This window comes from Engraulis encrasicolus, chromosome 14 (genome assembly GCF_034702125.1).
Source record: "Engraulis encrasicolus isolate BLACKSEA-1 chromosome 14, IST_EnEncr_1.0, whole genome shotgun sequence".
Classification (NCBI taxonomy): Eukaryota; Metazoa; Chordata; class Actinopteri; order Clupeiformes; family Engraulidae; genus Engraulis; species Engraulis encrasicolus.
Window position 1 is genome coordinate 44580525 of NC_085870.1, and position 13334 is coordinate 44593858.

The window sequence follows — 13334 nt, forward strand, 5'->3', positions numbered from 1 at the left end:
GAATTATAAGCATGCGTTTCTTTACTACGTCACACAAATATTTATATCGCTGTAACAAATCAATTACTAAAAGGTTAGCAGTTAAATTTAAGACACTATATCCAGTTGCGAAGGCCTTCATATCTGGAGATTGAGAGGGAAAGATTATGTTTTACTTTTTTACTGATATTTAGAAGTATACATTTCTATAGCATACATAGACCTCCTTATATAGGGGACTACGTTGCTGTACAAATAATAATTACATAGGAAACGAAACCATGCCATAAAGCAAGTTTTAAAACAAGTTTATTTACCTAAAGAAAATAAACCACACAAATCCATCGACGTTTTAGTCGTTTATTAAACAATCGTATAAATGCATTATGTAATGTAACATGTGATGGTATGACGCTACAAAAACAAGCTCATTCTATAGAATAACTACTGTGTTCTTTCCATGTCTGCGGTTACAGTACCCACTCTTATAACAAAAGATTCCAAATTGAACCTTTAAGGGTTCTATAACTTGGCACACATGCTGTTGAATAAAGTCGGACCTTGTCTGAGACAGCAGAACGGGAACCAGGTGTGTGATGTGACCTACCGACCGCTTGTTACACCTCAGGTGATCCACACATAATTGTACATCTCCCTCTCTCTCACCCTCCAGACACAAACACACACACACACACACACACACACACACACACACACACACACACACACACACACACACACACACACACACACACACTCGTAGAGACTAACAGTAACAGCTAGCTGAATGTGCTCGCCAATATGGAAGCCTAAAACATTTCAACTGTTAGGGAGAACAAACGTTCTATTACAATCCAACACTTGGAAGTAGGCCTACTCTACACGCATAGGCATACTCACAATAATTTTAGAGGAAGTGCACTAACCATAACACACCATAGCATTAGTGTCCTACCCATAGGCTACCTAACCTACATGGTTCCACCCCTTTTTTCTGAAGTTCTAGAATTTCACTCAAACATTCTACAGCTCTCCTAAAACCTATTGTTAAAATTCTGCAGCGTTTGTGATATCGAGTTGAGAGGGGTTTTTTTATTTTATTTTTTTACTTAGCTCTAATCAAATATAAGCCTATGTGGTGGCGCTCCTCAAAGGGTTAACACGCACAGTATGAGCTCGCATTGTCGCATTTTACACAAATGGCGGCTTATTGAGTATTATAGATCATGCAGTTGCTTAAATTATTTCAAGGCACGCGCATGTCATTTGTATCTTCTGGAAACAGTTCATCGCACAATGTGTGTGAGAGCTCCGTCCAATATGGCCGAATGTTTTCGATTCCAAACATCTGTAATCTCATTAAGAATGCCCTGTAATGTTAGTTATTTTCAAGATTTTAAGGCTGCAGTGATTTGGATGTATTTTTCATACCGCAGCCAGCAGAGTGTTTGTTTTAGAGAAAGTAATAACAATGATATAAATGTTATTGTGGGGTAATAACAATATTACAGGGCCATATAAAACATCCACTCTTTGGCATATAATGCAGTCCGCGTTATATGTGTGTTCACTGTTCATAACAACCCTAAACCCCCTCTGCATGTCGGTATAAAGACATGAGACCTGAATAAGCCGAATAAACTGTTGAAATTAGAATGCAAATAAGTTGCACCTGCCTTTGTTATTTGGCTGTTTGATTGACCTTTTCAAAGTACACATAAATCCGTGTGTATGGCCGAAATCACTGTCCATTCCTCGAACGCCTGTGGTAATGTGAGGAAGCGCTCTATTTGTAGTCTTTGAAGATTAGATCTGGTTACTTTGGTATTAGGACTTGCCTAGCTGTTTAAGTATACCAAGTGGAAAAGCTATAATGGTGATTTCCCCAGGTTTCCTTCCCTTTTTCCCCTCCTTTTCTCATCCTTTTGGAGAAAGGCTACCATAGGGTTGTCTTGTGTAAAGTTTGACGTCGCCATAATCGTAATGAGAGGCAAGGCATGAGCGGTAGATTGAAACAGTTGTGCATAAAACCCAACATACAATACAAAATACGCACACAGCTCTGCTAGCGCACGCGCATGGAGATGCCAAGATACGCACACGCATACACCCATACGCACAAAAACAGTTCTACTACGACATGTGATCACATAACAAACACATCTACAAAATCGTACTAAAGCCTGCACAAGTAACGAGAATACCCCACTGGAACAGCAGAAGGCGTAGCGATGATCTGTGCGCTGGTGGAATGGCGAGGTCAGTGTTATTGACCTCCTCGGCGGCGCCATTGAAAGCAAGCCTGCACCTTTATAGTCGCTGAAACCCAAGGACGTGAACCGAATAAACTTACAGTGTTGGGCCCTTTTGTAAGGAAACAGAATACTACAGACACATAGATTCTTTGTCCCAGTGTGTTGGCGTTGGTGTAGGAATTGTGTTCTGTCTCGAGATTGTGATGGTGCGAGCTAATTGAATTCTTTCTTTAAAAAACTGTAGCTCTGTTTATTGGGAGCTACAATGTCGTTAACCAAGTGCCAATGGTTCTGGTATTAGCAGTGGATTTTACAGTGTATATCTTCCCTATGACTTTATGTTGTTTTACATGTTTCGAGGAATACTGTTAACTGAATGCTGAAATATATAAAGTGCAGTAAATACTATGGCACATAATTTGATACGCTCGGCGCGTTTTGGCACATTTCTCTAAAATACTGGCTATTGGGTAATTTGTAATACTCCAAACTTCTGTCGCCTGCTTTGACAAAATCATGTTAGTAGGCATTTGTGGAGATATAGCCTAGATCTAACAATTCGATGAAATAAACTGCGGACGTGAAACGCTGTAAAAGTCACACTTGTAGGCTATATTTTAGTCAAATATTTACCAATATTTCCACAATTACCATAAACAATAAAATATTAATCAAATCCATTGAGAAATGTTGCAATAAGTCCAAAATATACCCCGTTATATATAATAAGGGCAGTTATGAAATCCAAGATATCCAACCAGTATTATTACATTATGTCATAGCCTACTGCTTGAAATCATGCAACATACATCCTATACAACGACCGCAACCGGAGTGTAGGCCTACTGTTTCATAGCTTTTACAACACAGAAAAGACTAAAATGACTTAAACAAGCACCGTAAGATTTTTTTTTCCCATCTTTTGTATTTACTGTAGGCCTATACACTTTGAGTTTTGTGGAGACTATGTTAGGTATTTTTTTGTGACAACATTTTGAAGTAACCATAGGCTAGTTTAATTTCTAAAAAAACCAAAACAAAAACATAGCCTTTTTGTTTCCAGATATTTTGATATCGTGAGATAGCTAGTAATATTCCATAATAAAGGCGTCAATCTAGGATGAGAGACGTTGTCTTTCGAACAATTGCGAAAACATTGTATTAATTCCTGTTCCAGTGCAGGTAATTTACCTCATAGCATTTCACCAGAGTAAATAGGCCTAGAGACATTTGAATTATTTCGACCAACAGAACACATTTAGGAAGATATTGCGTCCATAATGTATAACGTGTTTCCAAGGGGTGTGCAACAAACATCCCTCTCTTTGGTCTTAACGAGCACATACACGTTAAATAATTAATAGGGCAAACGCACTAACAAAACCCTTTGCCAATAATAAGAGACGTTTCCCTTCAATAACATAGACAAATACCCTTTCATACATAGGCCTACAATAGCTATAGGGCCTAGTGTAATGTGTAAAATATTATTAAATGTAGCACCATGCTAGTATGTAGCCTACAGCCAAAGATGGAGAAAATATTTTGTTTAGAGATTACCCTTCCTCCATGCGCTTGACTTGCTGAACAGTGAACGCCATCCCTGGGTTTCTTTGTTCTCTGGCCTGCTTGCAGTTACTAGCTTTGGCCTGGAAGATGGCACCCTTGCTCCGTAAAACATCCTAGCCTCTCGACAACTTGACCCTAATGACGTCACCTCCGTCTGGCGCATCAAGGCCACTTTCAAGCTCCTATTGGTCTGACACGTCACGTGTCACGGCCGTACCTTCATAATCATATCGCTGATGTTTATTTGACGTTCCCCTCCTTTTCCCCTCCCTCCCCCGTCTCTCATTCTTCCCCTCCCTTCATCCAACTCAAATATGTCACCCTCTAACAATCATAATCCTCTTGGAAGCATCTGTGGCGTTGTATCAAAATAAGAGCGTGCTGGGGTGATAAAATGGAATGCCCGAACGGCATGTCCGCTTCCAGCGCTTCCCTGCGTTTGAACAGCCCGGTGGAAGGACCCACCGCCGCCGCCGCCTGTGGAGCTGATCGCTATTTCGGCAGTTCCGGAATGTTCGTGCAAAGCAGCACCGAATATGACTGCTCTTCCTTGGCAAGAAGTTATGGAATCGCGTCTCTGTCCAAGCGGAGCCACCACCACCTCTCGTCGCATGGCGGTGCACTGGACGGGGACACATACCCACCCCAGCAGCAACACTATGTTTTGCCTATGGACAATTTGAGGGATGAGCCGCCAAAAAGTTGCGTTGTAATATCCCAGTCGCCTGTTGCCAGAACTTCGTTCCTGAACCCGTTACCAGTGGCTGGGGAGATCTCTGTAAATTCCCACTTCCGACCAGACGCTATGGGATCATGTAAACAGACCGAAGAGCCGTGCACGTATACTCAGATGACAGACATCACTAGTGGCGACCCTGGCCGAATACAAGACTCGGGAAATGACATGCCAAGTGCAGCAGCAACAGCAGCAGCAGCGGTACACCTCCATTACGCGGCCGAAATCTCTCTCCAAGGCAGCGGGTTAAAGTCACTGGGCTTCCCATCATCCATGCGTCATGTACCTGACCCTGAGACGCTGGCTGCTGTTGCCACCGCGGCTGCCACTGGCACACAGCCGTTCACCGACACCTGCAAAGTCAGCCTGAACTCCAGCCCACTGGCCTTTAAGAGCGACGATAGTGGCGTGTCTAATAGACTGTCAGAGAAGGAGAATGTCCTCAAGACGGACTGTAACACAGATAATTCAGACAGCGAGGTGAAAGGTAATAACACGCCACACACTGAGACACCGAAACACACTGACACACACACACACGCGCCCGCACGCACGCACACACACACACACACACACACACACACACACACACACACACACACACACACACACACACACACACACACACACACACACACACTGTGTGCTATTTCCCTTTTACAGCCTAGCTCTTTTAAAAATATAGGCTTACACCGCTTTCATGTAAACACACACACACACACACACACACACACACACACACACACACACACACACACACACACACACACACACACACACACACACACACTTGTAAGCAGACGAAGCATTTGTAAGCAGCAGGTATATTTCTGTCTCCATACACTTTTTGTTACACTCTCATAGTTTTAAGTAGGCCAGTTTGGAATTTAGATCGAGAAAGAGCGCAGCGATTTTAACTCCAAATAATACATTCATAATTTATTCCTTTAGTCCTGAACTTTGTTTTTCTTTGTTTTTACCACCACATCCCCTCTTCCGACGTCTGGCATTGTTGTGGAAACTCAATGACTTCTCCACAACGTGCTGTGGACCAGGCAAGGGGACAACACCACGTAAACAGACCCTTACATAAATAGCTTGTTAATTTATACGAGAAGCCAACGTACAGTTTCGCACGTGGGCCATTTGACGAGAGGAACTATACACGGCGAACGTGCGCCATAACGAGCAAATGAGCTTGGTTGGTTTTAAGGAGCAAACGATGCTCGTGCTATAGGATCATCTTACCGTAGCTCCAATGCCACTGCCGTGTTTTGCGTTCAAGCACATGATAACGAGGCCGTGGAAGTAACAAGGACACTTGGCTCTATAACTAGGCTATTTAATAACCCCTAGAAATATCACTAGGTGCAATTCTGTGGAGACACGACACTTGACGTTTATTTGCGCGGATATATTCGGTTTCACAAATGTTGATATTACCGCAGTAGTGGCGGCCATTGCCACTGCTTCTCCTAAACTCCGAAATGAAATGGTTGACACTGACACCATCTCGTTCAGTTTATGATGCATATCACAGACTCGTCAAATATTTTACATTGCATTGTTAGTGCAGAGAGGTCATCATTTCTATGCCACTTGATCGAAAAAAATATTGGCCTATAAGAAAAAAAAAAGGTATAAAATAGAAAATATAGTTTCTAAATTCATCCGACCTAAGTCTTAGCATACCCTTAATCGTAAGGTATCGCTCAATATAGAAAATTAGACATGCGCCATTATCAAACGTGATCCTCTGAAATTAGCACTGGGATGCAGATGAGTTAGATTTTAGTGTAACCTAATTTTGAGACTAACTACAAATCACCTCAATTGACGTTGCAGTAGTAAAACATGCGCACAAGTTTTACAGAATGAACTACAGAAAAATAGTGGCCAAACATGACAGGTATGTTACTTCCCATTAGGATGAGGTGCAATAGTAAATTCTGAATTCATTACAAACGCCCACATTTGTGTTTCCTTATACATCCCTTAGGCAGGCCTTACCTGTGTGTTCGTAAATGCTTGATAACAAAACAACGAAGTGGAACCAAACTTAGTTTGACTTAAATTGTGCAAGTTACTAGAAGTCCACCACCACAATTTGCAATCGGTTTCTTTGGCCTTTCATTTTTTTCATTTTGGTTTATTTTATTTCACCGCACTGCGCGTTCGAGACATCAGCCTGCTGATGAAATGTCACCGACAAAAGTACTAATGCATTATTAAAGTAAATAAATAGTACCAGAGATCATTGTTGTAATTTATCAAACCTGTTCTATTCCTTTTCTTGACTTTTCCCCCCAGATTATTACATAGGCTTATGCTGACTGTGTGAAATTGCATTCTTCTTCTTCTTCTTCTTCTTCTTCTTCTTCTTCTTCTTCTTCTTCTTCTTCTTCTTCTTCTTCTTCTTCTTCTTATTATTATTATTATTATTACTTGGGGAGTTTCGATTCTTAGTCAAAATATGGATTTGTGTTTGTCTCAATCTCGAAAACACCCGTGACATAGAAATGTCGCTTCCATCACAATTGACTTTGACCAGTCACGGGCCAGACAGACAGACGCAGGGCCTAATGCAACAAGGAATAGTTCGTTTTTCCTCGAGAAGATAACGTCACAATGTATCTTTATTTGTTCAGTCATTTGTTCTTAGAAAAGACACAAACTTGGATAGTCCATACATGAATGGTCGTCTTTTTTTATATGGATGACTTCACTGTAAGTGCAGTGTGTCACAGTCATAATCTAGCCTTGGGACATTGAACATCTTTGTTCCATCTAAATAATGGACTTTCTTCTTTTTTTCTCGCTCTTTCCTGTGAATGGAATGGTTCGTTTTATTATTCGCCCTGCTGAGCCATGTAATGCAGGCGGAAGTCAATAACGCCTGGATAGAAATCTCTCTCTTGCGTTTATGACTTGCGCAACGGGACACACAGACATCGCACATAAGAACAGTATACTGTAATATTTATTGAAATGCAATACACCCTTCTCCTATAATCGAGCCTGTGCGCTCGAATTCATATAATGGCATAACTTACTCAAACTATTCGGCCATTTTGGAACATGGTGCCGTTTCTCTTGCCCTTTGCACTTTGCTTATTATAAAATAAGAGTGTACACTTCAAACGTGAAGGATTTCAAGACTATCCCCTGTGACTGGGTAGACTGCTGAAAGAAATATGGGAGTTTATCTCACAAGGTGTAAGGGTGAATTTGGAAATGAGATCTTTCATATCTTGTAGAATAAATTGTATGCCAAATGAGTTAAGTTTTCATGTTTTTCATTTAATGCCAGAGTAGGGCACCGTATTTATTTCACCGTAATTTGTAGATGCAGTGCGCCTAGTACGCATTGCCTTGTAAAGGAAGTTAGAATGCATTTTTTTGTACTGCAAGTAGCCTGAAATAGTTTTTTTGTTTGTTTTTTTGCATTTGAATCTTTACAGATGAGTCTAAACCAGAGATGGTCGCCAGCAACTGGCTTACGGCGAAGAGCGGCCGCAAGAAGAGGTGTCCTTACACCAAACACCAGACACTGGAGCTGGAGAAAGAATTCCTGTTCAACATGTATCTGACTCGGGAGCGCCGCCTGGAGATCAGCAAGAATATCGCACTCTCCGACCGCCAGGTTAAAATATGGTTCCAAAACAGACGCATGAAGCTCAAGAAATTCCACCGGGAGGGCAGGGCGCGAGAGCTGTCCTCGAGCTACGACTACACCTGATCACCTGAACACAATTAAACATTTCTATGTATTGATGATATCTAGCTCACTCTGTGTTATAACACAAAACGGTTGATATGAAATAAATATACCATTGTTTACAACTGTGTTGCCCAATCTTTTGACACAATACAGCACTTTCCATTACAGATGTGTGTTGAATAAGATGCGTCTTGCCTGAATAATACAAATAAAAGTGTCAGTTACTTGTTGTACTTTAACTTGGGAGCAGTGTTTGTTTTGAATATTTGTCAATAATATGTGAAGTTGAAAATGCGTTTAGATTAGAAGGCAATGTGTAGTTTTGTTGTCAATCTTCACTTGTCTGTCATACTATAAAATGATTTCATATATTTTTGTCGTTGTTTGCATCCCTGACATAGGCCTGTGCCTACACAAATTGGACTGTCTCCCTTGTTGTGTATTCTGAGTGAAATGCATGCATGGACATCTTTGAGATGATTCAAACATATGAGGCGATGAGCGGCCTGTTTGACAAAAAATCTCACTAAAATAAAACAGATTTTGGAGCATTATCTCTCCCCTCTGTCTTTCCCCTTGGTGTCGTTTATGGCCTGTTTGAAGACAGTAAGAAAGAGAATGAGAAGGAGAAAAAATAAAGAGAGAGAGAAAGGGAGAGAGAGGGAGTATAGTGAGAGAGATCCTAGTTTCAATGTAAGTGGAAGAGCGACCATAACGTTGATTTAAATATTAGCCAGGTGACCACAATAAGTCAAGGCCATAAAATAGTAATGTCAGTATGGTCAGAGTAGAGCGCCCGAGCTGGATTTTATGATCTGCAAATATAATGTGCAGCCGCCGCAGTAAAGATGCGTTTTAAAGGTGAGGGGGAGGACGGGCTTAGCCACGGAGCTCAGGCTGGGGATGGCGCTCTTTTATTCGGCACTACAGCGTCGGATCCACCGGTCGCGGAGACAAGTGAGCGCCTTTAGCAGTATTCCTATCGCAGACGAGGAACCAAAAACATCCACGGGGATATGCCGTTAAGGGAATGGATACGATGGAACACATGCCACGGGAGGAGGAATACCACATACGCCGTTCGCCGAGGAGACGGACGCAGACTAAGGTAGGACCAAAATGCTGGCACTACTTTCTCCATAGGGCTCTGGAGGCGAGCACGTTAGGCTGTGTTTGTCTGGCACCATCATTCCAGGGGGTGAATGTATTTCCACAGAAACGATGTCTTTTGAACGGCTTGACTCTTGTTTTTGACGAAGAGGCAGAATGTGCATGGTCAAAGTTTCCTTCTCCCTGATAAATTAAAAATTAGCTGCGTTTGGACTTTGGACTGTGTGCGGCATGGTGTCGCTTAGCAGGGTTTTGTGTTGGTTAGAAATAATGCATTGGGGGAACGTTGTGTACATTACTAGATGGTTTGAAATTATCACATTTTGAGTCATAGTTGTAGCCTACATCTGTCATATTCGGACGATGGCTTGTGAGATGGTGCTTGCGCTGTTGTGGTGGCGCTTGGAGCAGTTGATGTCTCGATTTTCTGTGTATTTGCACAAAGGCGAAGCTGTCTGTGACCATGGGACTGTCACATTGAATGTTTGCGTGGTAACAATTGAAGTCATCATCAGCAACTATGAAGACTCGCTCAGCATGTCTTGTCATATCGCTGCATGTCGCAAAACTACTGTCTCTGAATGTTTGATTCAATTGTCTAACGTTGGCTATTTTTGATCAATGCATTTACAAGAGAGCTGTTTTCACCAGACTGCCCACAATAAACAGCTGATGCGTGGTTTAGGTAGTTTCATGTTGTTGGGGTTGACTTCCTGGCTCGGCAACAAGAAACTGCCTTGATTACGTCAGTTTGCCTTCATCAAGGGCGTCCATTTCCGCCAGATTAGCCCACAGTCTCCGCAAATGGCATTGTAAATGAACCACCGCCATCGCCTCTCCCCTCCGCACCGCTGTCTCTTTTCTTCGTTTCTCTGTCTTCCTGGTTTTATGTGACGGTCACTAAAATGGGGTCTATAGCCCCCAGCCATTGAATTGGGGCTGTAAACAACACGGGGGCTGTGGGAGAAATCCTCTCCCCCTTTGTGACTGGCTGGCTGGCGGGCCTTGGGATGCGGAAGGGTCTGTCCTGTCCTGTCTGCCAGAGGTGTTGTTAAAACCATCCATGTCTATTTGTCTATACAGGTGCTAGCCCAGAGAGAGAGAGAGAGAGAGAGAGAGAGAGAGAGAGAGAGAGAGAGAGAGAGAGAGAGAGAGAGAGAGAGAGTGTGTGTGTGTGTGTGTGTGTGTTTTATGCATGTGTGTGTAGATACGTAGGCCTATTATATATATACACACACAGTGTATGGCACACCAGCTGGAGTGTTATTTAATGATGTAAAAGGAGGAAGTGTTCGAATAGTTTTGTGTATTGCGCAGTTTCTGACCAAAGTATGCACCTTCCACAATTGTCCTCCAAAACATCATTTTTATGGCTGGACTTAATTCCATTGCGGTATGAATCTGGTGGGATTTTGCGCAAAGCAACAGTGTGCCCAAATGAACCTACGTTCTTGCATAAACAACTCCCACGAATACGCAGAAATATTAGTTCTAGAACTCACTTGTCATCCCACAATAGCGTGCGTCTTCTGATGGTTGTAAATCGAAACACCACGTGCAGATACACTAATTTCCTGTAACAATTAAGCTATTAGGCTAGATATGGTAGCAGCGTGATTATTCCTTTCTGCGCATTAGTCGCTGCACAGATACTAGACAGGTTTAAACAATACTTCTGGACGCATGTAAACGAAACTCAAACTGCGAAAGAAATGTGTACTGTTTTGATTTTGAGGCGCATTGTGTTGCATTATCATCAGCTTGAGCACTACGCAATGTATTTTATTACCATTATTTCCGCACTTAGGGTACTGCAACTTCTTGAAATGGGAAGCAGGGTATGCCAATACAGTCCAGAGGGTTCTTGTTATGCTATTTTAATCTACGACTGCAATTAATCACGTGTTTTCATCACTTCGGATAGCGTACAGTACATCATGGTGTGATTTGTGTTCCACACAGTCGAACTTGAAGGCCTCACGGTGCATCCCACAGCTTCTTGTTATCTTTGCCGAAAAGATGTTCTATTTTTTAGCTAGAGGTGAAGGCGTGATTTTAAGACGAAAGACTGAAACAGAGTCTATTAAGTGTAGGCCTACTGAAATCAGAATTATCGGCCGCCCGCAAGATTTCTTTTATTTATTTGTTTATTTTAAAGTGACCCATGGTTAGAAACACACCGGGCTGATTGTATAGCCTACGTTTTGGCATAGGCCCTAGTTCCTTGCTGGTTCATGATCATTTTTAACTGAGCCAGTACTGTGTTGATGCGGCAGAACTACAAATAGAGCTAGTGAATCCATGATAACTAAAAAACGCCTAATCGGTTAAAAATGAATGACGTTGTTTGAATCAAACAAAATGTAGGCTATTCCGTCTCGTGCGCCGTCAAAACAAAATAGGCGAAATTGGCCTATTATTAGGCCTTTAGTGGTAGGATGCTTGTTTTTTTATTATTATTATTAGGCTATTATTTATAACCCACTGTGTGGAAAATACTTGTTCGTTAATGTCTGTGCTGTGGGTTATGTACAATCACATTCATATAGGCCTATGGTGAATTTTGCACACTGCGGCATAGCCAACGAGTTTGAAACGGACACTGAAAAGTTAACGAAAACGCAAGTTAACCTATAATAAAATAATATTTTCTGCCTTATTTTATTCTGAGGGTTTTCTCTATTGATCGAAGGGGCCTGTGGAATGCGAAGGCGCATTCGTATTTAGGCTAGACTGTGTTGGTACCCTTGTAGCGACCTAGGTGCTGAGATATCAAAAGTAAAAGTCAAAAACACAGGTAATTTATCCGAGTAACCAGTAGACCTATGTATTTTTTATTTATTTATTTTTTATTTCAAAAACAGCAGACTATATCCTCAACGGATTAACTTGTGTAACAGCTATGTAATACATGTGCCAGTGTTCTACATACTCTATGAATTTACTTTTACTTGTACGTTTGCCACCTAAGCCTAGGCGTCTCAAAAATCAGACAGAGATGCAATGTTATTAACCCCTTAATGCGCGCCGTACCTCCAGTGGCACGCTGTAATAGTCATTGAAATGTGACTACCATAACACTTCAACACTATGACACAACACAGGCCCTTTAGTAATGCACCACAACTTGGTCATTACCATACTGGTAACAACACATTTATAAAGCCGCGTCTTAAGGGGTTAAATCTCCTGAATGGTAAACAGGATGCATGCTAGCATGCATTGCTAATCTTCCAATAGCCCACACTTAACGTTGATTTGACGCAGCACTCTTGGAAAGCACCCCGTTCTTTCCAGAAGCTGAGAATAATTTGTGGACTTGCGCATTATCCAAGTCCCTTGTACATTCTTGCAGTAGGCGCACTTTGTATGCAAAGGTGGAATTTTAAGAATAGGTTGCAGTGAATGTAGGAGAAGGCAGTCTGTAAGATGCCCACACTAATCAAAGTACACCTAGCTGAGGGCTCTTGTTTTACCAATGTGGCAGGCATGTAATGAATTGCATTATCTGTCCCACAGTGTGGCCAACTGGTCACGACCCTATACAAGTGGGTGTGTTGCAATATGATTATGCTAATATATGTACAGAACCCAACATCGACGAGGTCTACTGAAGTTGTTTCAGCATTCAAGCAAAATGACCTGCAATGGTCGAATATAAAGCATTTCCAATGCTGTCCATGGAGACAGGGGCCTAGACCGTGGGTAGTATGAACATCATTATATTCAACCTGATGTAAAAGTAAATATTCCAGTCCAATGTGGTTTTCTATACTACATTTTGAATATGGTTTATTTTGTCCCTGAACGTGTGAAGCTGTGCAATTCCGTGCGTAATTTGTCATTTTGCCGAACGGGTTCATTTCTTTATGCGTCTGGATTCAATTGCCGCCATAATATTAATTGCATTGCTGTAAAGCTGGCTTTCTCTATGGGTCTACCTTTCCTGTCAGCGAGACTTTCA

General features: G+C 41.8%; 1 protein-coding gene across 1 annotated transcript; it reads left to right on the plus strand.

Moving 5' to 3' along the window:
* The first annotated feature begins 326 nt into the window (after window positions 1-326).
* Window positions 327-8382, plus strand: LOC134462699 (homeobox protein Hox-C10-like). The gene is made up of 2 exons (XM_063215844.1): window positions 327-5026; window positions 8001-8382. The coding sequence occupies exons 1-2, from the start codon at window positions 4198-4200 to the stop codon at window positions 8276-8278; spliced, it is 1107 nt and encodes a 368-aa protein (XP_063071914.1). The 5' UTR covers window positions 327-4197; the 3' UTR covers window positions 8279-8382.
* Window positions 8383-13334: the final 4952 nt, after the last annotated feature.

Bases quoted from the DNA above. Each gene is read 5' to 3' on its own strand.
- LOC134462699 (XM_063215844.1), top strand. From the start codon at position 4,198: ATGGAATGCCCGAACGGCATGTCCGCTTCCAGCGCTTCCCTGCGTTTG. The intron at 5,027-8,000 runs GTAATAACACGC...GAATCTTTACAG, and splicing joins TTCAGACAGCGAGGTGAAAG to ATGAGTCTAAACCAGAGATG.